General features: G+C 36.7%; 4 protein-coding genes across 15 annotated transcripts in view; 2 read left to right on the top strand and 2 right to left on the bottom strand.

Annotated features, from left to right (window-relative positions):
- LOC123013752 (division abnormally delayed protein) overlaps positions 1-5,288 on the top strand; it is a 48,626-nt gene extending 43,338 nt beyond the window's left edge. The window contains exons 4-7 of the mRNA XM_044412510.1: positions 2,829-3,073; positions 3,628-3,757; positions 3,804-3,960; positions 4,014-5,288. Of these exons, the coding sequence (XP_044268445.1) occupies positions 2,829-3,073; positions 3,628-3,757; positions 3,804-3,960; positions 4,014-4,150 (669 nt within the window). The 3' untranslated portion in view covers positions 4,151-5,288. The remainder of the gene's footprint in view (positions 1-2,828; positions 3,074-3,627; positions 3,758-3,803; positions 3,961-4,013) is intronic.
- Positions 5,289-6,338: 1,050 nt separating this feature from the next.
- LOC123013751 (serine/threonine-protein kinase mig-15) lies at positions 6,339-17,750 on the top strand. 8 transcript variants are annotated; one of them, XM_044412509.1, is made up of 15 exons: positions 6,339-6,647; positions 6,773-6,838; positions 10,137-10,344; positions 10,399-11,185; positions 11,245-11,449; positions 11,679-11,699; positions 11,873-12,156; positions 12,277-12,433; positions 12,527-13,174; positions 14,314-14,427; positions 15,496-15,670; positions 15,723-15,943; positions 16,001-16,318; positions 16,398-16,532; positions 16,590-17,750. In XM_044412509.1, exons 1-15 carry the CDS (start codon positions 6,582-6,584, stop codon positions 16,836-16,838), a joined length of 3,654 nt encoding a protein of 1,217 aa, XP_044268444.1. In that variant the 5' UTR covers positions 6,339-6,581; the 3' UTR covers positions 16,839-17,750. The 8 variants fall into 8 exon arrangements, with proteins under 8 accessions (XP_044268444.1, XP_044268438.1, XP_044268440.1 ...); XM_044412503.1 differs by having other exon boundaries at positions 15,409-15,670; XM_044412505.1 differs by having other exon boundaries at positions 12,259-12,433.
- LOC123013753 (probable 28S ribosomal protein S25, mitochondrial) lies at positions 17,670-18,629 on the bottom strand. The gene is made up of 4 exons (XM_044412512.1): positions 18,398-18,629; positions 18,239-18,345; positions 18,101-18,188; positions 17,670-18,047 (listed from the first exon to the last, which is right to left on the bottom strand). Exons 1-4 carry the CDS (start codon positions 18,532-18,534, stop codon positions 17,873-17,875), a joined length of 507 nt encoding a protein of 168 aa, XP_044268447.1. The 5' UTR covers positions 18,535-18,629; the 3' UTR covers positions 17,670-17,872.
- Positions 18,630-19,070: 441 nt separating this feature from the next.
- The window catches only part of LOC123012805 (growth factor receptor-bound protein 14-like), a 49,908-nt gene continuing 44,364 nt past the window's right edge, over positions 19,071-24,614 (bottom strand). For all 5 annotated transcript variants that reach the window (XM_044410952.1, XM_044410954.1, XM_044410953.1 and 2 more), the window contains exons 9-10: positions 20,631-20,893; positions 19,071-20,272 (exon numbers count right to left, since the gene is read on the bottom strand). In XM_044410952.1, the coding sequence (XP_044266887.1) occupies positions 19,972-20,272; positions 20,631-20,893 (564 nt within the window). In that variant the 3' untranslated portion in view covers positions 19,071-19,971. The remainder of the gene's footprint in view (positions 20,273-20,630; positions 20,894-24,614) is intronic.

Genomic DNA, 24,614 nt, shown 5'->3' with positions numbered 1-24,614 from the left:
GTAGAGATAGGACTCGAGATATTATTTAAATTAACATCATTTTATAGGTCATTTTTGAGGTTCAAATATTGCTTCATATTTATGAATAACCCTGTATACAAGATCATTAAATAGACATAAAAATATCAAATGTTAAAAAATAATTGTCAAAATTTTTTCACAGTTAGAATTTTTTAAACATTTTTCCATGTTCCTGGTATACAGGGTGTTTCACACAATTTTACGACGCTTGCGCCTAATATACGCACCCTAATATACAAAAGTCACAAAATACTGGATACAAAAAATAAACATTTAATTATTTAATTTTTGGAAACCCATGACAGTAGTTGTCAAACTAATTACTGTTTCATAAATAGTCATAAACTGCAGTTTTTCAGAAACAATTATCATTTGTTCTATCAAGAGACGGCATGAATATGATTGTAGTTTATCTATCTTAATCACTAACTAACTAAAAACGTTGTAATTCTTGAAAGGGTGAACAAACTAGAGAAGATTATCCAATTTTTCAAAATTTGTAATCGAGATGTATTGWTAGTATGGGAATATGTATTRTTGATTGCATCTTACAGGCGCAGGCCTCGTAAAATTATGTGAAACAGCCTGTATATCTCATCTTACTTGAAATTTTTCTTTGGGGCGCGAGTTATGACACACCCTGTATACCTAGTACTTTTTCTCTTTGGCCGAGCCGGCGGTCTTCCAAGGCCTACCGCACGCATCCCCGACGACTCTCCACTCCAGGTATAATAATACAAACGCATTCCGTTCTCACAAGACGCGTGAAACGATGAATTGCCGTTCGTAAGGTGTTGCCCTAATCGCTCTATCAACCGAAGGCGGCTGGTAATTGCTTTTATAAATCCGACGCGAGATTTACAACCGAGTAATGAAAATGCTAGCCCAACTCTAATTATTACCATATACAGGGTGTAAAAACGAAAAAATACAAATTTGCATTGAGGAACTCGATACCGAGTTGCCAAGCAGTAAAGTGGCGCTTTTTTCGCCGCTGCGAGCGTTGCGGATGGATTTAATGAACAATTCGCCTCGGGAATCTATTGCCCTGCATTATTATTTTTTTGCGTTCTTTGTTCCTTATTGATACAAGAGTTCTTATTATCATTATCTCAAACTGCTGATTTAATCGCACATTAAACGTCAAAATGAAATCGAAGGACTTTAGTAACGAATGCTGATTTTAATCGCCATACCTCGCGAAGTTTTTTCGCCCGAAATCTGCTTTTAGATCCGACAACATTGCAACATATGCGACTTTGATCTAATATTACACCGCTTTAATGGTCGACTTCTCCACCAGTTACGCCGCTAAATAGACCAGAACGATCGGAATTTATCCACGAGTTGGTTTTTTTCTTCGTTTTCGCCGGCATTTTTTTCGCGCTTTATTTCGGCATTCCCAGTGCGACCGGTCTTGGATTTCGTGTTGCATTGCCTGCACCAGTTCTTGCCAATTTTACATTTTTATCCAGAGGTCAATATACAGAGTGGTGCGAAAACTACTCAATCATACGGTTCAAATAACAGTGATTAAATTATAACAGTGGACCTGTGTTTCGACAAATACATTATGGATGAGGCGCTTTTGCTCGTATGCACTTTTAACAAAGTAGCGACCGGAAGTTGATTAAAATTATACGGAAAGGAGTGCTAAATTAGTTGTTGGAGGGATTTTCTCAATTAGGGGTGCATTTTTCATAAATAATGACGTAATTGTGGAACAAACATTTCCGTAGTCATTTAAAGCACCCGTTTAATAATGCAAATTTTTCTAACTTTTTTTGATACTCGTACTTGCTAAAATATTTGCTCAGTTAATTGAAACTCTCAAGCAGTTGTGTTGTGTATTTCTTCATTTCAAAACTATAATGTTCCGCATTGTATAAATTTAATCAGTTTCATTGTATTTTTACAAACTATCAACTCCGGCATGTAATTTATTCAGTGGCTAGAAATTACAACTTTCGAAACGCCTGAGGTTAGGCAACCAAATAAGCAACAAAGCGCAACTATCCATTATAATAGTACCGGATTTGTTTGCAATAAAACTTCAATAAAGTTGTAAAATTATTTGTTTTAGAGTTTATATATTGAATAAATATTTGTACAGTTTCATTGAAGTGTTTTGAACTTTTTTAAGGTAAAGTCTGTTCCATTACTATCAAGTGTATACATAATTGGTTGCATTTCTATTTAGTTCTTGAAATGTCAACATTAATAATGATGTTATGTTTGTTTGTGTCACACGAGCAAACATATGAATGTTCATTTTATGTTACACTTGACTAATAAAATGCAAGCTTTATTAAAATTTTATTAGAGCAGGTTTATCCAAATATGGCTACAGCCGATGATTAGTAACTGAATAATTAAAACACGAATTTGCCGCCAATTATATCAATAATCGGCTAAACATCAGCAATTCCCAAATTCGCCTCTAATTGATCCGAGCTTTTCCGCGCGCAATAAATTCATTTCAGTGCGGTGGCCACTCGACGTCCATAAGGCCATAAATTTATGTCCATCTCGATATAAAGACCACTAAATTCCCCTTTCATAAATAAACAAGGCGAAGTGAAGTAACGCTATCAAAATAAATTTCGAGTATGAAACATTCGCCGTTCTCCTCCGACTAGTTTATGTATTATTAAGCCTCTAGTTGGCTGTTGAACACGTTTTCTCGTTCAATGAAATTGGACGAATACGTCGCGCACAGTTTGGAGAAAATTGGGGCTCGGGAAATTGGCCCGAAAGTGAATGTTACGACTTTATCACCCGACTCAGCGCCATCTGGTTTGTTTCAGGTACAGCGAAGCTGCGGCTCGGCGAGCTTCCTCGAGGAGGTGCGGGTGGAGAGCAGCACACCACTGCCTGCGACTGCGAAGCCGAGATTCAGCAGCGTCGATGCCAATATGCAGCTTTCGCATTTTGTTAATAATCTTGGCAAGACGAGAGGGTTTTATGCCACTCTGGCGAATACTCTTTGCAAGGATGAGAGCTTCGCGGAGACCAAGGATCAACGGTGCTGGAACGGAGAGAGGATCGCAGAGTGAGTGGAGTTTGACTTGAGTGGGATCGGGGGTTTTATCGGCGACACTCGATTATAAGATGCCTATAATGATTTTTTTGAAAAAGGTTTTTGTTGGATATAAAGTAGGGTGAAAATTACAATTCTGCAAGTTGAAATGTTCTACAAGTAGTATCGGCCGATATTCGGTCGATTATTGATCGTTCAAGTTTTCAAAGTGATTTTAAGGCCACTTTTTGTACTTCTATTACGTGAAGGGGCCCGAAACGAGAACATTTTGTTTCGAGTAATTAAATATTAACTCAATTTTCTTTGTTGATTTATCACGAAACTTCAATGTTTTTTTTTTCAAACTTTCCAAGCAGTCGCTGTATAGGTATCCCGCTTGCGCCCAATATTCAAATAAACAAATTTTCCGCTATATCGGATGCACTATGAATTCAATACGGCGCGCTTTCATTGAATTTCAAAAGAACAACTCGATTGTTCGATCGCAAACTCCACTTCCGTCTTTTATCGTGCTCCCAACTCAATTTATCAAAGAAATCTCGTTACGAAAATATTTTCTCTTTCAGATACACTAAAATGGTGGTGGACGTCACTCTCAACACGCAGCGGTACAACCCCGAAGTGAAACCTCCGAGTTTCCACGAATCGGACCGAAGGGTGGCCGATCTGGTGGATAAATTGCGACAAGTGCACCATGTATGTATAATTTTTTTAGGGGAATTTTGGTTTAGTGCGGTTTCAGATGGCGATGAAGTCGATCGGTACACCTGGTCCAGAGGTGGACTACATGCAAAGGGACGGGGTGGAGGGGTCCGGCTCTGGAAATGGGCCTGATTTTGAAGACAATGACGACGATTCGTATAGTCGGGGCTCGGGCTCGGGTCATGGGCCTATCGAAGGTAAAACAGTCATTATGAGTTTGTTTATTGATTTATTAATTGCTTGGTTTCAGGAGGGGATGATGGGACGAGTCCTAGGGGTAAAAACGTGGAGTTYCCGTCGACGACGCCACGGACAGCGGGGGCGCCGCTTGTCCACTCTTCACTGCTTATATCGATCTTTGCCCTCATAGTCCCTCGACTATTTTAAAGACTTTTAGACTAAGAAAATTAGACTTCGAAGTGAGAATCTCGTTGGAGGAGTTGTGTTAGATTTTTCTATTGTTGAAGGTGACCGCGGAATTGGCTGTTTATAAATTAAAATATTTATTGTATGTAATAGTTAGCGCGAACTACTAAATGTAAGAAAGTGTTTAGCCCCGATTTCTCCCCCATCACTGTAAATAGATGGTTAGGATAAATGATGAGACTGTATGTAGCTGTTTAGGGTTTTCATTTTGATCAGGTTGCCAAGCCGCCTTTGAGGCATACTGTTTCATAGCTTGCTCAGTTGGATTTTATCGCTAGACTGATAAATCTAGTCTGAATGCCATATACTTGTTAGTTTCGGTTCGTCACGTTGGCAACTATGAAACAAAAACCCCACGTTTTTTTGGTCCTCTGGACGAAAATTGATTGACAGTCAATTGGTTCATTTTGACGTATTTTAAAAATACAAATGTCTTTCCAATCGAGTAGGAAACAAAGTAAAGTGAGGAAGCTTTATTTTGTCGATAGGTTTTTTGCGTTTAAATGAGAGAGAGTGCTTGCGTGTAGATATTGTAGTTTTATAGAAAATATTTGTATTTCTTTAAATTATTTTGAGAATTGTCTGTGATTGAACTATTTTATTATTTAAGCAGAAACCCAAATTATTTACGAAAGAAATTAAGTGTCACAGGTGCGTCAACAGTAATTGTATCCAAGTGTGGTTATTGACAACGTGGCACTGAATCTGTTTTTATAAAACAGAGTGATTGGCTCTTACTCTTTGTACAGTGACAAGTTGAATTATGGCGAAGTATATTATAGTTATAAAAAGAAAAAAATATACTAGGATTCTTAATATGTTATCGCTGATCAATCTTCAGTGCTAATGTGTAGATAGAAGCTATGATTAGATCGAGTTTAATTTTTACTTCGCTTTTTGCCACCATTTTTCGTATTTTGCATATCATGTAAGCAATAAGAAACCCGAGATATTCAATTAAACGCTCACTAACATAAATTTCGCATCGAAATTCAATTAACTACTAGTCTTAGCATTATGTTTACGCAATTTTATTTATAATTATTTGTATTATACGCCTCTATTTTGGTAGAAATAAATCCATAGCTGCCTTTTTTAATCTCTTTTTTATTGTATTTATATTGGAGCTGCTCCAATCATTATAAATTCGCTCGATATACGCAGCACGTCTCGATTTAACATATTATGTTTTTACCGGCTTACAATCTTAAGAATTATTAACTTCCCGAAGGCAAGTTTCAATGGAGTGACTTTGCTTTTTAATTTTACGACTCGGACGCTTGACTGAATTAAATAAAAATAAGGATGTTATGGGCGAACATCTGCCGTTTTCAGGATGGGGTCGTGAAAAATTCTTGTTTATGGGCAGATTTATGACCAAGCTATTAGAATTAATAACTTTGTTAAGGTCAACGATGGCTGGGACACATTTAAGGTCAATAATCTGCGCTTTTGCAGATAAATTCCCCAAAGAAGAAAAATTCAGGATTTAGGTAGGATCAGACCAGGAACCACTGTAAAGGGTAAAAATTAAACTTTATCAAACTGGTTTGGATAAATACAATTAATTAAAAGAAAGATTTAAAAAAACATTTTTATTTTCACAAGATTGAAAATGTATTTGTTGGAACCCACTTAGAATATTATGCAGTTTATAAGGCTACAATAACAAAGTAACGCCATAGTGATTTTATAATCTGATAAAATTGTAATTAAATTAGAAACTAAAAAAATACTTGGCTTACCAGTGGGCTAGACCGGACCTGTCCACATAATGTCATTTACAGAATACATAAAAAAATCGTTGAAAGAGTACAAGTGGTGTATAAATAGATGATAATTACTAAAAACATGTACTTAATTGTGTTGTAAAACGTTTTAAATAAATCTAAATTGCAATTAGGTTTGTTACGCAACCCTCTATACACACGTGGTTTTTGTGTTGCCATCCTAACAATTTTTTTTTATTTTAATACAATTTTTTGTTAAATTTTGTTTTTTTTTCTAACTGGCTGGAGTGTTTGGTGATGCTAATGCACTTTTAAAATATTTTGAGTAAAATAGTGGCGTTTTGAAGCAGTTTTTTGTGTGAATTTCAAATTTGGCGCTAGTGTGCGCATGCGCGCCCTCGCGGCGTCTTGTCGAACTTAGTTGAATTCATCTGTCTGTCGATCTTCGTGGTACTTGTGGCAGAAGGGTGCGCCGACCATGTTTCAAGTGTGTGGGCCAATCTTTCGTCTGAAAAATGCATTTTTTATGTTAACCACCGTGTGATATTAGTGTTAGATCACTCTCTCCTACAAACTTCAATGTGCATCAAACGTCTCCTCTCACACTCCTGAAGCCGCCTCGCGAGTGTTGCATTTCGGTAAAAGTCTTCATCGACGTCAAAATGGCGCATCAGATGCCCCCGTCGGTGAATTGCTCGCTCGATGAAATCGACCTGACAGCCCTCAAAGTGAGTACTAGCCCATATATCGCCCATTGCCGGCCATTTTGTCTTCGATTTTTTCGGGTCCGATGTAAACATGCCATCTTATTTTGGGTGTGTGAGTAATTCATGGCCATTCATTGTCCTTGCAGGATCCCGCAGGAATTTTCGAGCTCATCGAGGTCGTCGGGAACGGCACCTATGGCCAGGTTTATAAGGTAAGAATTCTCAGAAATGTCATCTTTCCCATGCCCCAAACAATAGACTATAGACGAGCGGTCACAACCTCCAAGGCGGGTTCAAACTCGACCAATTTTGCAGATTTGTTTATTGTGAGTCATAACAAATATTTTTCATGTTTATCAAAATGACAGCTGTCAATACACTACCATTTAAAAGAGGTGTGTTTTCGACCTTTATGGGAACAAACCCAGCCTGGGGGTACCAACTGTGAGGTCTTCCGCAGACGCCCACGATACATTTTTAAGGACAAATTTTAAATATCTGTTTATCAGAAACAAACACAAATCGGCTTTGTTTCGTTCAGAGGTGACTCGATTGAGATATGTTATTATTAGGTGGAAGAGTTGTAATCGCTGTGATAACAATAAATTCTTAGTAACGTGAAACAGATGTTAGTTATCTCGTGACAAGGAAATTAATCAGAACGCATTCGACATTAAAGACAAGAATTTGTTTGTTTCAGGAGTATTTTTTTGGTTCATACTTGTATAAAGTAACAAATTGTTGACAAAAAATTCATGGCAACCGTGGAGTAGTGATGGCAGCTAATGCATTTTTTGTAAAGATATTGATTTTAGGGACTGACTATTTAGTTTAGTTACTGACGTAATTACGTTACTTGAGAAATATAACGTGTTAAAATAAAAAAGGAATTCTCAAAAAATTGCTTTTTTGTGATTTTGTATATTTTCTATTGTTGAAAATTCTAACAAAATTAACAGTTTTTTTGGAAGATGATTTTGTTCTTTATTTCATGACAAATAATAAAAAAAAATGTTCTATTTATCAATGTTACATTTTTTAATTTTAGTGTATCTAATATTTTCTTGGGGGATATTAGATGAAAAATTGTTACTACACCTACCATAAGCCAGTTATTTAATTTGTCTGCCTAAAACAAAGTTAAATACCTTTGATTTTCTACTTTTTATTCTACAAGTTGCTCTACTTCTTTCTAGAACTCTTTTTTTTTAGTTTATTTTTGGCTTTAATTCTTTTTGCCTTTGAGGCAAAAACAGCGAGATAAAGCGCTTCTTGTCGCACACAGCTAGTGTTGAATTATGCCAGGAATAATGAGAAAACCGGAAGACGAGTGATATGTACTTCACATTTCTCGCCGCCTATTATGCCATTTCTTTGGTAGTCATTTATTACGAATAATAATTTTCTTGTGYATTCTCAGAATTTCCATTAAAATTAATTTAAAAATCAATTTCTYCATAATTTGATTCAGTCACTTTTTATTACTCACTTTCGTGAAAGTCGTTAAATCTAAATGTTTACATTACTTTGTACGTTTTTCCTATATTTTCCGCTTGCAATTTTTCACGTGTTCTAAAAAATCTGCGTCTTCCCCGATCGATAATTTCCCTTTCCCTTGTCTAAAAATAGCACAATCTAAACTGGACGTTGTTAACTAGATTCGTGAAAAAGGCTGAAATTTATCAAAGGACAGCCGTTTTGATAATAAAGAAACGTCGGAACACTATGTTGCGATACGCATCGTCCAATAAACCCGAAAAAAATTCTCTTGATGCTTCATAAATTATTGATGATTTTCAGTGGTTCTATTTATACCCGAGATGTCTGTTTAATTAAACTCCGTAACACGATTAAACCGGAAACTTATTTGAATTTGTTGTTTTTATTCGAGAAGTTTGGGACAACTCTCGATCAAATTTTGACAGCTGAGAGAGTCTATTTCCGGTAATAAAACTCTGTGTATTGTGTGGCGAGTTTTAATTACTCACTGCTTAAATTTCAACTCGATTTATATTGTGTGTGACGAAGGGTTTAAAAAACTCCACAAGAATGCACCCTTTTCAAGCCGATTTATTTGTGAATATTTTATTAAAGATAAAATATTCTACTAGTTCCGAAAAAAAACTTTGAAACATTTTCCGGTACAATTGAAACTCAGATTATGTCATGAAGACGATGATATCATCTTATTTGGTCGAGATCCGATGAATTGCAAAATTGTTACAAGGTTTTTCTCAGAGCAGAATACCGTTTTTGCAATTTTTACTCGTTTTCCAGATGGAAATGAATGTGTGTCGAAATTTTAGTTTTTTCTTTCAACACTGGGAGCAGAAAATTCAAAAAATGGGTAACAATAATTTCAAGTGGCAGCTGTCTTTTGTTTTATCTTATCAGATAAAGTTGAACGAAATCAAAGAATTTGCTCTCGAAGTTATAAAGCAAGAGTGCTATAAAAGTCTCAATAAAATTACTCAATTTGTGTGATGTTTATGTGGTGTTCAGTCTGCGGTCGGCTACTAAATAAATATGTCAGTCTAGTAGACATTGACAAATACTCATCGAGTTAGTAATTTATCGACTAACTTGATTGTCATTTTGCATATTTTTATAACGACAGAAAACAAATAAGATAATGAATAAGTTGAATAAGAATAGTTAGGAAAGAGATTTGTTATTACTTTGATTGGTTTTTAACATAAAAAGACTGGTTAGACATTAAATATGAAATAAAAAAAACTACAATAGAAAAGTTTACTTTGTCCTAAAAGAATACCCAATGTGTAAATATAATAATCTTGTGAAAAATCCAATAGCCGGTGCGAGGAAACTCATTTTTTGCGCGTTAAAAAATTAATAATTTAACACTTGAACGGTAAAATGAGTCACCACCACGACCACCATGATCGATATTTTCCAAAGGGGTGCTTTCATTGTTTTCGTTGGAGGAAACTCGATGCACATTTATCGAAATCGGGCAAAAAAGCGTGTTATGTAGCGATGCAATAGACGTTCTTATCTCGTTGTTCTTTTGTTTTGGATGTTATCACACCCTCGTGTTGTGATAACTGAGCCCATCAATGAAAGAAATGAATATCGGTGTTTTTTACACGATTCTTGTAATCGGAGATATTTACTTTTTTTCACCTGATCTGTGATCCGTAAAACTCGTGCAGAGGCCATAAAAAATTGTACTCATCAAAGCGTCGAATGTCAACGGACCGGACCACAGAGGTCGTGAGGTCACAGATCTAATCGCTCTCATTAAAATAATTGTTACGGCACCGTAAATGCAGTGGAAGAGAGAAAAAAAAACGTTTTAATTAGGTTATCCGAAGCCAACAAAATATTGCGAATAGTAGCTAACGAGATCAGGTTTTAATACGATTTTATAATAATTAATGGGTGTGAAAAATTCGAGCAAAAAGTGGAGTTTCTCGTCAGGAAATGCACATTTAAGATTTTTGTTCTTTGAGCTTTCTAATGAGAACATTTTTTCGGATTTTTTTCTAGGGGCGCCACACAAAAACCGGTCAGTTGGCAGCCATTAAAGTTATGGATGTCAATGAGGACGAAGAAGAAGAAATTAAATTAGAAATCAACGTGCTCAAGAAATATTCTAATCATCGCAATATTGCGACTTATTACGGGGCGTTTATTAAAAAGTCGCCACCGGGCAAAGATGATCAGTTGTGGTTGGTTATGGAGTATTGTGGTGCTGGTAATTTGAGTTTTTCATTTTGGTATTATTGTACTAAAGATTTAATATTGTCAGGTTCTGTTACCGATTTAGTTAAATCAACAAAAGGTCAGTCGTTGAAAGAGGAATGGATTGCGTATATTTGTCGTGAAATTTTGCGTGGATTGTCCTATTTACACTCAAATAAGGTCATCCACAGGGACATTAAAGGTCAAAACGTGTTGCTGACCGACAATGCCGAAGTGAAATTAGTCGATTTTGGAGTTTCGGCTCAATTAGATCGAACGATAGGCCGCCGAAACACTTTCATAGGCACCCCCTATTGGATGGCCCCGGAAGTAATCGCTTGTGACGAAAACCCGGAGGCAACATATGACAATCGCAGCGATCTGTGGTCATTGGGCATAACAGCGTTAGAAATGGCCGAATCTCAGCCCCCACTATGCGAACTACATCCGATGCGTGCTCTTTTCCTCATCCCTCGTAACCCTCCACCCAGACTCAAGAGTAAAAAATGGAACAAGAAGTTCCACGGTTTTATTGAAACAGTATTAGTAAAGGACTACCACGACCGGCCCTACACTGAACAACTGTTAAAACATGCATTTATCAGGGACCAACCGACGGAGAGACAGGTCAGGATTCAACTGAAGGATCACATCGACAGGTGCAAGAAGAGAAAACAGGAGAAGGAGAGAGAGGATTATAGATATTCTGGTTCGGAGAACGAGGAGGAGGAGCCGCAAATCGCAGGAGAACCGAGTAGTATAGTCCAAGCTCCGGGAGGGGACACTTTGAGAAGGAATTTTCAACAGATTCAAGAGGGAAGGACGTTGAGTCAGGTGGTGGAGCCGCCACCTAGGTAAAAATATATACATACATTAAATTGATTGCAATACTCAATTTTCTTTGGTATTACAGAAGCGGAAGGAATAAAGACAAAGAAGAGATTCCTGAACCGGGACCACCTGCACGCCCTCCCATTCCCCAAATTCCTCAAAGAGTTATTGTTGTACCCGATCCTGCACCTCCCAGGCGGCCCTTACCGCCACCTCCTGATAATAATATCGGGCGGGCGCAGCAAGGCCAAAGGAATTCGCAATCACAACATATTTTTAAGCCTATGGTAGGTAATATTTATAAACAAATCACTAGTTAATTGCATGAGGAAAAAGTTGGGTTTATGTAATTAATAAATCTGACTTTTTCTGAAGTAAATTTCTTGTCTTAAACGTGAATAACTTTCCATAAAATGATGTTCACGCTTTTTTATTGTTATATTTTTAGTAGCACTGCTTTAATCTAATTTTGGCTCTTCTGTTTATTTCATGTCCATATTTCACCTCTCACTACAGGGCCCTGCACGTAAGCCTGAGGTAGGTCTTCACTTACATTTTTTTTGTTAACTAACTTTTAGTCCAATTTTAATTTTTCTCACTTTCTAATTGATAACATATTTGTTAACGAAAATTATTTTTTTTTGTAACATTTATAATAACTAATAAGTAAATATTATCGAAATAAACATTTTTTAATTTATTTGTGTTAGGAATTGGATGTTTTGGCAGCTCACTTGAAAGAAATTGGCGTCCAGCAATCCTCTCAACCTGAAGCGCCCCCTCGTAATAACCGCAACAACAAACAATCGCAATCCGCTGTAAATAACAACGTGTCGACGCCGAGTTCCACCAATCACACACCGAATTCAAGCAATCAAGCAAGCGGAAATATTCTTGATTCGGTTRTMGATAGCGAAACTGATTCGGAACCAGAAGATAACGGAAGAGCCCGAAATGACGGTACCTTATTGGCTAGTGATCCCCCGAAACCGCTGTAAGTTTACTTCTGTTAATTTTCATACTGACACTGCAACGTTACTAATTGATGCGTTTTTCTTTTGTTTCCTTTTTTTTTTTTTTTTTTTTTTTTGGTTAGTCCCGAATTTTCTTACAGAGCCGGATTAGGAGCAGTGCCTGAAAGTGGCGCGGGTGTGTCTAGTCCCGGAGCCACCGGTTCCGGCTCGAGTTCCGGTAGTGCTCCCAATAGGCCTCTGCCCCCAACGCCCGACGATGACGAGTCACAAGGTGACAAAACGTTGGTTTTACGGCGGGTAAGTCGTGGTTATGGTTACAATAAGTTTTAAGTGTTTACGAATTATTATTTTATTTTATTTTTCGTTGTTGTTGTGTTTAAAAAATGACAGCAGTCTGCAGCCAGTCTAAAGAATGTTGAAGATATCGACGAAGCGACATTGTTGAAAGAGTGGGATTTTGAAAAGTTTTTCCCATCTTCGCAGTTAAATAAAAAGAGAGAAGAGACGCCGAAAGATAAAAAAGGGCCGACTCATCGTCGGATGGATAGCGATTCGAAAATCAACAATTCGTTCTTTCGCGGCTTTCGGCGCGAGAATTCCGATTTTTTTCCTTTGAGTTCACGCCATTCGGCCGTTTTTTCGGATAAAAACGTACGTTCGAGTGGCATTTTTAATAATCGACGCGGTTCAGAGGCTGGTCTGAATAAGAAAAATGGCGAACCGATCTTGATGGATTACGTCAAGAGAACGGAATCGCCGAAAAATAACAAAGATTATGGAATGATACTTAGAGTCGATGGTAATTTCGTTAAACCACGACGTGAGAAGACCGAATCGGATATTGTTTTGAGGAATACGGACGCGAGGAAGAGTGTAAGAGAGAGTTTAGAAGCGCGTAGACGCGAAGTCGAAGCACAATTCGCTAAAGAAGTGGAGAAAATCAGGAACAGAAATTCGAGGCCGATCGAAATTAATTCATTGTCGTTGTCGACGACGACGAGTAATTCGTTCGATGGCGAGGAGTATTTGTACATACAGGTAATTTTTGGTTTATTCCGCATTTTCGGGTGCTTTTTAATAGAATAACAAGTCACAAGCGCATCGTCTGTGGTTGGCTGAATACTGATTTTTTCACGTTTTCTCTACGATAAATCACAAATTGTTGGGCGGTTTTTTTTTTACATTATTATCTATTTTGCGTTATTTCAAAGAATGGGTCATTAGATCAGAAAATTAGAGTAAGTTAACTTGACTAGAATTAAAAATATGAAATATCACTGCGGTAACGGTAATTGACTTATTATTAATACTTGGATGATTTATATACTCGCCATTGGCTCATGTATAAACTTTATACTCTTGAATTATAGCTACTATTATGTGCTCGTTAAGAAATATACGTCCATATGTTAAGTAAAAAGATCAGTCGCAAAATAGTGGTTCAAGACTTTTTCTTTGTTCCTAAGTGCTTAATAAAATATGATGTCAGACTATACAATTTTTTAAAATCAAAATACATACCATGAAAAGGCCGTCCAAATGTAGTACCCTTCTAGCGCACTGTAAAAGTATAATAGAGTTAGAATAGGATTAGATTTGTCTACAAGTCATTGTTGTGGTATTGGAGGAGGGACTAGTTTTGAAAATTCATGCTTTGAGTCAGTATTCAGATTCGCTTTTGTTAACATAGTTTGTGCTTAATTTTAACAAATAAACAACATTAAAACTGTGCATGGTGTTTAATTTTTCTTCTAAATTTAATAATTTAATTAATTATTTATTGTTATTAACATTGTGTGAAAAATTCCGCTTCAACTAACAACGTGACCGACTAATCCCGCCATCTACACGAAGAAACCACGAAGTGATTCGATTTTTTCTAGAATTGGAAAACCGATTTGGTTTTTGTTGGGTATTAACATTACCCTCGACAAGCATGATAAGAATCGTGCAATTAAATAGCATGAAGATTTCAAACATGACTGGCTGCAACTGTTGCCATCTTAGTGTCTTGAGTACTTTGTTTTTTTATATTTTATAAGTATATCAGTGTGTGTATGGGTGTGTACATTTGTTTCTTTGTGTTCATTTTTGTGTTTTTTCTTTGGTAGTTTTAGACTAGTTAAACGCGTTTGAAAAACTTGTGCGAATTTTCGTTAAAACATTTCGTTTTTTAGAACGGTAGAAGTAGTGACCACTCACGTCAAAGCAACGTTTTACCTGATCTTCTCAGTCAAGCGAGCGGTAGCCCCGGCACGCCTTCGGCTAGAGATAAGTCACAGAGCGAGGAGGTAAAGTATTTTTTCGCATTGTTAAGTGTGTGGCGCTGTTATGTCAATAACAAAAAAATGAGATAAAATTGCTTTCAAGTGTAACCCCCTGTAACCCAGTTTTTATTACAAAGGAGTGAAATTTAAGCCGATACAAGTTGGTGTAAGGCTAAGGAAATCTTAAATAATTAATTGGCGTTACATCAACTTGTTAGACTCTGTTTTTGCCCCAAAACTCAATTTTGCACACAAGAAATGTTTCATAATTCAGGACGTCTTATCTGAATTGAATAATTTAGGCTACCGCAGGGGCTTTTATGGATAATTTAATGTCATACAGGCTGTTACGAAAAAAGATGGATTAATTAATTTTTTTTATTTAAAAGTGACTCATTAACGTTATGAAACAATGTGGGGAAAAGATAAAAATCTAATTTTTTGATTAAAATAATCGTTCGTAACAGGCCGTATTTTATTTGTTTGTTATTTGATAATGAAATAGGTGTTCGTCACTAATTTTAATGTCTTTCTCTTTGGTTTTTGCCTAACTGAGTGACGTCCGTAACAACATAAGTGTAACTGTAAGTATGCACCTATTTGTTGTCGTTTTAATCGTAGTGTGTTTGTAGTTGCGTTCATATCATTATCATAATCATCTTTTTTGTTTTTATTTTAATTTTGGGTTTTTGGAACTAACGGGAAAGACTAATTTTTTTGATTTTATTTTGCCTCATTGGTCCGTGTTCACTAACCCTTTTTGTTGCATCGTAACGCTTTAATTCCGCTTACAAACATTGACTCATCGATAAGTACGAAATTTCGTCGTTTTTGGCTTTCTGCCAGTATTTTTGATTATTTCAAGCAGCTTTGTTGCTGTAGTACAAGGTTCCATTTTTTTTTAATCGAATGGTAAGTGCATGCGGAACCTTTCTAACAGAATTTGAGTAGAAATAACCCAAAATTAGTCGAGATTCGAAAAAATTGAAATATTTTCTTTTTCAGTATCGCCAGGCAATGTCTCCTCACGTTACCCCTTCCCCTAATAAATCAGCAACACCTCTTAATGTAAACGCTCTTGCCTTGCAACAGAAACAACGGTCTTTCCTCACATTTGGGTTTGGGGCTGGATCTGCCCAAAGCAGGAGAGAGTCACACGTTAACGTGAATGTAACACCAACTTCGCACGATATTTCATCAGACACGCCTGAAATTAGGAAATACAAGAAGAGGTTCAACAGCGAGATTTTGTGTGCGGCTTTATGGGGTCGGTTTGCACCTACTTATGCAATTTTATAGGTTTTAATTGCGAGTTTTAGGTGTTAACCTTTTAATCGGTACTGAACATGGCTTGATGTTATTGGATAGGAGCGGTCAAGGCAAGGTCTACCAACTGATATCCAGGCGACGTTTTCAACAAATGGAAGTGTTAGAAGGCCAAAATATTCTCGTAACTATTTCCGGCAAGAAAAATCGCGTTAGGGTCTATTATCTCAGTTGGTTGAAGAATAAGATTCTCAGGACGGACGGAGTTAGTGATGTGAGTTTTAATATTTTGGCTTGTTTTGTTTTACTTGATTGATAATTTTAACCGTAGCAAGTGGAAAGGAGGAACGGTTGGATCAACGTGGGTGATCTTCAAGGTGCTGTCCACTTTAAAATAGTTAAATACGAAAGAATCAAGTTTTTGGTGATTGCGTTGAAAGACAGTATTGAAATTTACGCGTGGGCACCGAAACCGTATCATAAATTCATGGCTTTCAAATCGTTCTGCGAGCTCACTTATAGACCACTCTTGGTAGACTTGACGGTAGAAGAAGGCACGAGACTTAAAGTGATTTACGGAAGTGCCGATGGTTTTCACGCTGTCGATTTGGATTCCGCGAGTGTTTACGACATTTATTTACCGAAACACGTAAGTGTTTTATACTTTTTTTTAACTAAAGTGGTAACTTTAAACGAGTTTTTGTTATTGTGATTTTCTATTTTTTCAGACACAAAGTGCTATAACTCCACACTGTATAGTAACGTTACCGAATAGTAACGGCATGCAGTTGTTGCTTTGTTACGACAATGAGGGCGTTTATGTGAACACTTACGGTCGCGTATCGAAAAATATGCTTTTGCAAGTGAGTTTTCGTTGTTTGTGATGGAAAAAGAAGGTGGAATAATGTTGTTTATTGCAGTGGGGCGAAATGCCCACATCGGTGGCGTACATCGGCACAGGCCAGATAATGGGTTGGGGCAATAAAGCGATCGAGATCCGTTCGGTCGAGTCGGGTCATTTGGACGGCGTCTTCATGCACAAGAAGGCTCAACGTTTGAAGTTTTTGTGTGAACGTAACGATAAAGTATTCTTTTCGAGCGCCAAGAGCGGTTCCAGCTGCCAGATTTACTTCATGACGTTAAACAAGCCCGGAATGGCCAACTGGTAGTAACCTTATTATCAAGTGTAATTAAAAGTATAGTTCGTGATGAGTGAAAGAAAAAAAAAGGATTAAAATATAAATAAATAAAAAAAGTATGGGAGAGTAAGGAGACGGGCAAATAGTACAAGGTTATTAGATCAAATTGATCGTAATTCGGAAATGGACCAGCCGATTCTTAAGTATTGTACAAGGTGAAGATGTATCGCGGATTTTTGTAATAGTTCCTTTTTGTTTTTGTTATGAAGTATCAATAATTCAAAGAGTACAATTCCAGTTTTGGTCGGCAATAATAATTTTAAGATCAAAGAGTCATGGAACTATTCAAAAATCGCCGAATGGAGTAGTATCGGTGCCAAGAGGATGTTAGTGAACTGATAAATGCTCACTAAAAAAAACACTAGCTAAGTCCAATTATAATAAATACATTTAGCGTAATGTGACTAAAGTTCGACAATTTGAAGTCTTGGCGAATTTCGCTCACATTTTTTTGTACATAACTGATGATTTCTGATGCCTAGTGCACACATAGGAACTGTTGTATCGTCTACCGGTTTTTACTTTACTTGTCTGATGATTTTTCCATTGCATGCGCGATTATGCGAGACGTACGATTTTATACTAAAAAAAAATTCTATTAGTAATAAAATGGTTCATTTATTTTTTTTGATGGGTGCAATGAAGACTGTATGTTTACTATAATTTATGTACGACTAACGATCTGGAAGGTCTCTTAGCAGGTTGTACTTTTATTATATTTTTTTTGTGGCCTATTTGTATGTAATCTTGCTTTTCTGCTCTTTTTATAATAATTTTCCCAAAGAATTGGTAAGTGTGATTTTTTTTATTATGAAGTTAACATTTCTATCATTTTTATTATTAATATAATTCCAACCAGTAAAGTTAAAATATTCTGTATTATATTACAATGCAGTGTTTTTTTTAACCCGTAACTTGTCCCGTTGAATAATACAACCTATACAAACAATTTTGTTTCTAACTTTTAATTGTCTAAAAAGTGTACAAACATTTACAAATTATAATTAATTATCTTTTTTATAAATAAATTTGCCTCTCATGTGATTAGGCAAGGGTACAATACTGGGACAAGGGACTTGTCCTGGGAGTTCGCAAATACATTGTCTGTCACAACCTACACCGAAATTTGCAGGATTATCCTTCTTTTCTTTGGAAATCGATTCAGCCTCGAGTATGTCCCTATAATTAGTTAAATTATTACATGAGCTCCAATTCATAATAAGTAAAATTACTTTGTTTTCCCCACCACTCTTATAAGGTGTTCATAAATTTCTTCCTTGCTCTTATTATCAACATCTATTAGCATTTCATCTCCGGTATCTAAAATTACGTATTGTTTTATATAAAGTGGTAGAAATCGGAACACCTACCATAAAAACATCTAATGAAAGGTGAGGGTGTTAGGTTTTTAAAAGTCGCAATTTGTACGTTGGGGTTCTTGTACTGTATTTGTGGCAAACACCAAAATACAAATTCTCTGAAATTGTTAGTTTAATCTAACGTTTGAATTTAAAATGTAAAATACTTACTTTGTCCCTTTATTATTTTCACCGTTAAGATGATAATGTACGGCCATAATTTTGATTTGATCTTTCAAAATTAAACGCCCGGCTTCCAAAAATTTTAACGTTCTCCTTATAGGAGCCGGCCCTATCATAAACGGCATTTTGAGGTCTTCTTAAATGCACTAACCTCAAAAAAGTATTTTATGAAAACTAGGGTTATGTACTTCAGTGTCCATGTTTTTCGAACCGAGGCACATTCGGATCTAATGTTTATTTCCACAAGATTCCACAGCAGTTTTCAACAGTTTTGCTGGTGGCATACCTACATCACTTGAATTGACCGCAACTTTATAAGTGAAATTTGGTATATGATTAAAAGTATTTAAATTCAACCTATATTATAAAAAGCTTACGTTATTTTTTTTTATTGCCAATTTTTTTAATTTACAAAAAATGGAACCAAAAATTTACTAATTTGGCTTGTTAAGTAGATATTAGTCGCTTTTTTTAAATCATAAAAATTGACAAAGGTGCATCTAAAGAAAACTATAATTATTACCTAACAATATCTATCTGTGTAGTCTTTTGGTCTAAAACTTGTCCATAGTAGACTTACTACACTTCCATGTCGAAAAAATATGAAAGACATCTTTATGTAAAAGGCAAGGATCGGGTAACAAAGAAATACTTGTTTATATTAAGTGTTAAATTTAGTTTATGTCATCTACAAGAGTACAAAATAATGGATGTACAGTAAGTGGAATAAGAAACAAGAGCGGTATCAAAGAATCAGTTCAGTCACAACGAACACAAGCTGCAATTGTCACTGTTTGCATAAGTACTATTTCTAATTAATGTTATGTCCACATATGTGATTTTTGTTTTATTTAACTTACAAGGATGATGAAAAAGAAATGTTACAAAAAAGAAAAAAAAATACATAAATAAAGTTAATGATGTATGGTAGAGACAAAAGCACGTTTTTTTCAAAAATACTGCGTTTAAATAACGATTAATGTGCGTAAATGAAAAAAATACTTAACTAAATATCACATCTACGAGAAGTTCTTTACTATATTGCTTTCCTAAATTAAATAATATATTTTTTGGTTTTTAATAATTATACCTATGATATTTGATTAAAGAACGAAAAAATCGTTTTATCTAATCCTAAAACTATACAAACGGTGTGAATTTAACAATTTCTTTATAAATATCAAATATATTTTTCTAATCCACACCAGAACAACCACAGCCTTTCTCATCTAACTTTTTTCGAAAAAGAGATATTACAAACTAGTTCTTTTTTCACCCTGTTATCAATGAGATTTAATACTGAAATACATATTAAACATAAATACGAAAGAACAAAAAATAAATATCATCCCTGTAAAAATCGCTGGAGCAACAACACAAAGTCCGGGAAAATTCTCGGAATTTACAACTAGGGTAAAAATCAGTGCTTGAGTGTCTTTTACAAGGCGGACCAGTTAAAAATTCGATCCAGTTTCACTTTGGTTCGCATCCACGTCACTCGAAAAAACAACAATCAAAAATAAATTAAAGTCACTTTGAAGAAAAGTCAGTCAAATGCATTATTAAATGCTTCCCGAGACCGTCATCTTTGTCGTCGGATTCGTTGACGAATTTACCGGCGAACAATTCTGTACTACGTAATGAGTGAGTCTTGTGGGTAAACATCCAGCGTTCAATTGATAAAATTCGACGAGTTGCAAGAGATCGTAGAATTTCGTAACGCCACTATCGAGAGAGAAAACGTGAGCTTCTCGGACGGGGTCGAGGATCGGAGTGATTTGGGCGTGCAACACTTTGCCTCCGCATTTGTACGTTAAAACGAATGCCCCTGGATTCGAGCGACTCTCCCTTACCAAGAACACCCTGCAACAAATGAGAAAAATTGAAAATTATTTGTGACAYAACCTACCGCAATAAATTATGATCTAGTTAACAGTGAAGGTAACAATAACTCATTTCCTTTAATAAATGAAACGTGGAACTAATTTCAATTAATGCATAACACGAGAACAATACTTTACTTGATCGTTAATTAAAACCGGCAAGAGAGAGTGCTTTGAAGGCTCGTCGAACCTTGATCTCTCTCAACACTGTATTTTCTCATTTTCTTTTTCTCTTTTATTTTAAACAAGGGAGATACTGACGTCACCGCGAAGAAACTCCCCAATTACGTCAACAGCATCCCTCCGTAGTGCAATTTATTAATTAATAACCTGCTTACCCGTCGACTGTTCCGTGTTTTGTGACTAGTGCCGTTGCTTGGTCCCTGCTCATGCCGCTGTGAAACCACGGTTGCGTTATGTGCACCCCCGATTCGAGGCCTTGTGGATAGCCACTGTTCGGGGGTGGACGACAAGGGGGCCGCCATCGCCTCTTCCACGAATAACCCTCCGCCACCGCAATAGCTTTCGCTTCTTTCGGATCTTCGACTATGCGACCCACGGAGCCGGTAAAGTCCATCGCGACCCTCGATCTGACAGATTCCTGTAACAAATAAATTAATAATTAAAATAAAATGAACAAAGGAACGACTTGTACAACCTTGGTGACTTATCGACAAGTCGGATGTTTAACATCAAATCTAACCTTGGCGATTTTTCGACGAGAAATAAAAGCAAAGGACGACTTCCGGCAGAACCGGAAACGTTTCCAATTTTATTGATACTCAAGGAAATTGGCGACGATTTTAATGGAAATTTAAAGCGAAAAAGTGGCAATTCTTCCTGCACTCAATCTGGAATTTTAATTCAATAGGCCGAATTTTGGCCTCGACTGAGGCCCTTAACATTTTCGCGACTATACCTGGATTTATTCACCTTGGAATTTACTGGTTTAGATACAAATTTTTGTTCTATTTAGCAAGCCATAGAAAACAGGTATTTAGTCCGCCGTACGATTGTTCCCCGATGACGTTAGCTTTTCTAAATTTCGGAGACCTTCGTGAAGGTCATCTAAATCGGTGTCCGTTTTGATTGGCATTTTTTTCCGGCGATGACGGGCCAAAAACACAAATCATCTGTTCATATCCGCCCACTGCCAATTTGTAAAAAATTGAAGGTTTTGTAAATAAATCATCGTTACCACAGTCACAACAAAAGACGATCATATATAAGGCGATTTTTCCTCTACAAAAAAAAACAGAAATCGGTMATTYATCACCAGGGAAATTTTCAGGATTTGGTACGAAATGCAATGTCTCTATGAAGAAGAGGTCGTTTGGAGGGCACCTCAATCTGTATCCGAGTTGGCGTGACAGCAATTATCCCAGACAAAAGACGAACACTATTTTTCCACCAAGCCGCCCATACACAATACGGCTAATTTCCATAAAAATTTTAATCCCGCAGCCGGTCTTACGTAACAATTGTTTCATGGGACATCAAGTAATTGCAACAGTAGGGGACAGTTAGTTCGGATGTCGGAGATTGTTTCACAGGAAAAATGTCTGTCCGAAAAATCAGTAATTTATTTTATACCGGGCGGCCTTGAACGCGAATACCGAATATGTGGGTTGGATCTCATCTTACGTAACCGCATTATGGGACTTCCACTTGCCGAAAAATCCGAAACATGTGACAAAGAAATCGATGTCGGCAGACAGAAATATTGCATAAATCCGAATAGGGGGGAAAACGTTTCGACAGTGCATTCTGCCGTGAGTAAACAATGAACATTAGACGCTGACGTCACAAATTAATTAGGTTAATTGACAGCTAAGGTTAATGCGCCACACGTATTCTTTTTCTTATTGAGGAAAACCGCAGACATGTGATGACGACGTTTTATCATTGAAACAACAACCACTCGGCGCGAATATAATTACTATACATATATACATTACGAAAATTTGCATTGCTAATCGCCATACGACTACCACAATGGTTAATTTGCACGTGTGTGTACTATCGCAGAGCGAAAACCGCAGATCGCCGCTCCGATTCGGTCGACCTTCTAATCGCGAACCTTGGCGGTTTCGGCTGCAGCCGCTGATAAAACAGTTATCAGTGCATATCCGACGAGATGTGGTGGGGACGTATCCTCCCTCCAGTCGCCATTTCCGACACTATGGCGAATGGAGGAGAGCATACGAAAATGACAAGATAATCGGATGATTTTGGGGTAAAAGTAAGTGTCAAATAACTGTCACATTGCGAATTCCGAGGCTGATTTAATTCAAGCAGAACGCGAAATTTGACGATCGGGGGAGAGTTGTTTCATTCATGAAAAAAAAAAAAAAAAAACGGAAGAATAGAGAACGGCCGGCCAGACCACGTTATCGACGAAATTGCAGGACGTCGGGGAATGTGTGTGAGGGATGAGGAATCGGTGGCTAAAAGCGTGAATTTAATGGTAAATTAATTATTTCGTATGAATCACCTCATGTGCAATTAGGAATAACCTTGGAGTAACCAGAGGCTCTTACATAATTTTCCTAAAATTGTTCCTTAGTAATTGCCTCTCGTTTCATTCTAAATTATTAAAAAGACGTCCTTGAATTCCGTTTCAATTTTTTAGAGGATAGATTCAATTATTTTATTAAAAAATGAACTTCAACTAATGAGGCTTACAGTTCTTATCATATATAAATAGATCCACTCCAAAACCATTACGGAGGTCTTATCAATATCGAGGTTTAAGAGTTGGACTTGATAGATAGTACGCAATCTCTAAGTACGTATCTCATTTTCTTGTTTAATTGAGCAGTTCTCGATGAATTTTTTTGAAATAGGTATTTAGCTTCAATTTTTTGAATTATATAGAGGTTTTTTACCGGAACAAAAATAATTCTACTTATGTTATCGGTCGAATTTAATAATTTATATTAACGTTTCTGAAGCTTTTTATGAATGCAAGTCCGGATTTTACATTATCGTTTCAATTTCCGGATGATTAAAATCGGAATAGCTGCGAAAAGCGTCCCGAAAATCCTCCCTCGCATCTCAAACTCTCAATGAAGAAAATAGAATTTCGGATAAGATCGTCGGCAACTTTCGCATTAATTGCCGTATTACAAGTTTCGCTCTCACGTTTCACAATTCGTATTCGTCGTCGTTACGTAATGGAAAATTATGATGCAGGTTGGTTGGCTGGTTGGTGGTTATTAAGAAATAATTGCGGGGAAGAGCGTATTGTTTAATTTTAGGTTTCTCCTAAAACAGGTGTAACTTACCGTCGAAGCAAAATTGAATTTACCTGCGGTCTGGCTCAACTATCGACTCAACATTTTAATTAACTCTGATTTTTAGCATCGAGGGGAGAAAAATTTCAAGACATTTTTTACATTTTCCGCCTCCCTTGTTGTTTTCGAACCGTTTTTAAAATTTGATTAGGAGAAAGCGTTATGTGTCTTACAGAAAGTTGAGTGAAACGTATTGTTATGACCTGGAAAACGGCTGGTTATCCATTTTCACTCAGTCCGCTTCTGTAATAATTTTCTATTTTGAAATTTTTATCGATTCGAGTCGACGGTCTTTGTGTAAAAAACTAAACAGGAAATTCGACGCTCCCTTAAACGTCAGGAAGTTCCTCGGTGGGGTTATTAATGTTAGGTGCGGGTAGAAAAATCCGTTTAGATTGAAAAAAACATCCGCGAGTAATCTAATCAAGCGTCGTGTGTATATCCACCCTCGAACAACCCCAGACGAGAGTTCTTAATCTCGCGAGATCACGGTAATTAAAACGAATGTTTTCCCGATTGAAATATCATCCTATAGTAACAAATCTATCAACAATATCGTTTCTATTGTGAAACGAACGAATTTTTGGAAAAGACGCGACCTCGATTGATAAATCGGTTTAGTTCGTCCCTGTTGCCACTCCATATGATAGAATAATTAATATGGATTTGGCAGGAGCGACAAGGACGACGTTTTCGTCGAGTTTAGTAACTTGACATACAGCAGGATGGGTATTGTTGCTATGTGCAAGTAGTAACCAGGGGAGTACGTGACGCCTCAAAAGTAAACCCATCAGGATAAAATGCAATAAACAGATGCAAGCAAGCACACACGTACGTATACGAAATTCGCATAGCAACAAGAGCAGATGGCTAAAAACGAATACACCCATCCGTATTACSCATTATTAAGTACCTACTTGATTGTTTCTTTTCGTTCCACGAGCACGAATGTATATAAATACAGGATGTTACTACGGAACTTTGTGTCGAAAAACGCATTACACAAATCGAACGATTCGTCAAAAG

The sequence above is a fragment of the Tribolium madens genome, unplaced genomic scaffold, assembly GCF_015345945.1.
Source record: "Tribolium madens isolate multiple individuals breed KSU strain unplaced genomic scaffold, Tmad_KSU_1.1 Scaffold_96;HRSCAF=242;Tcas5.2_LG5, whole genome shotgun sequence".
Lineage (NCBI taxonomy): Eukaryota > Metazoa > Arthropoda > Insecta > Coleoptera > Tenebrionidae > Tribolium > Tribolium madens.
Note: the sequence above shows the minus strand (reverse complement) of the source record. Positions and strands in the feature narration are given on the sequence as shown.

Bases quoted from the DNA above. Each gene is read 5' to 3' on its own strand.
- LOC123013753 (XM_044412512.1), bottom strand. From the start codon at position 18,534: ATGCCGTTTATGATAGGGCCGGCTCCTATAAGGAGAACGTTAAAATTT. The intron at 18,189-18,238 runs GTAGGTGTTCCG...ACGTAATTTTAG, and splicing joins TTTCATTAGATGTTTTTATG to ATACCGGAGATGAAATGCTA. The intron at 18,048-18,100 runs GTAATTTTACTT...AACTAATTATAG, and splicing joins AGAGTGGTGGGGAAAACAAA to GGACATACTCGAGGCTGAAT.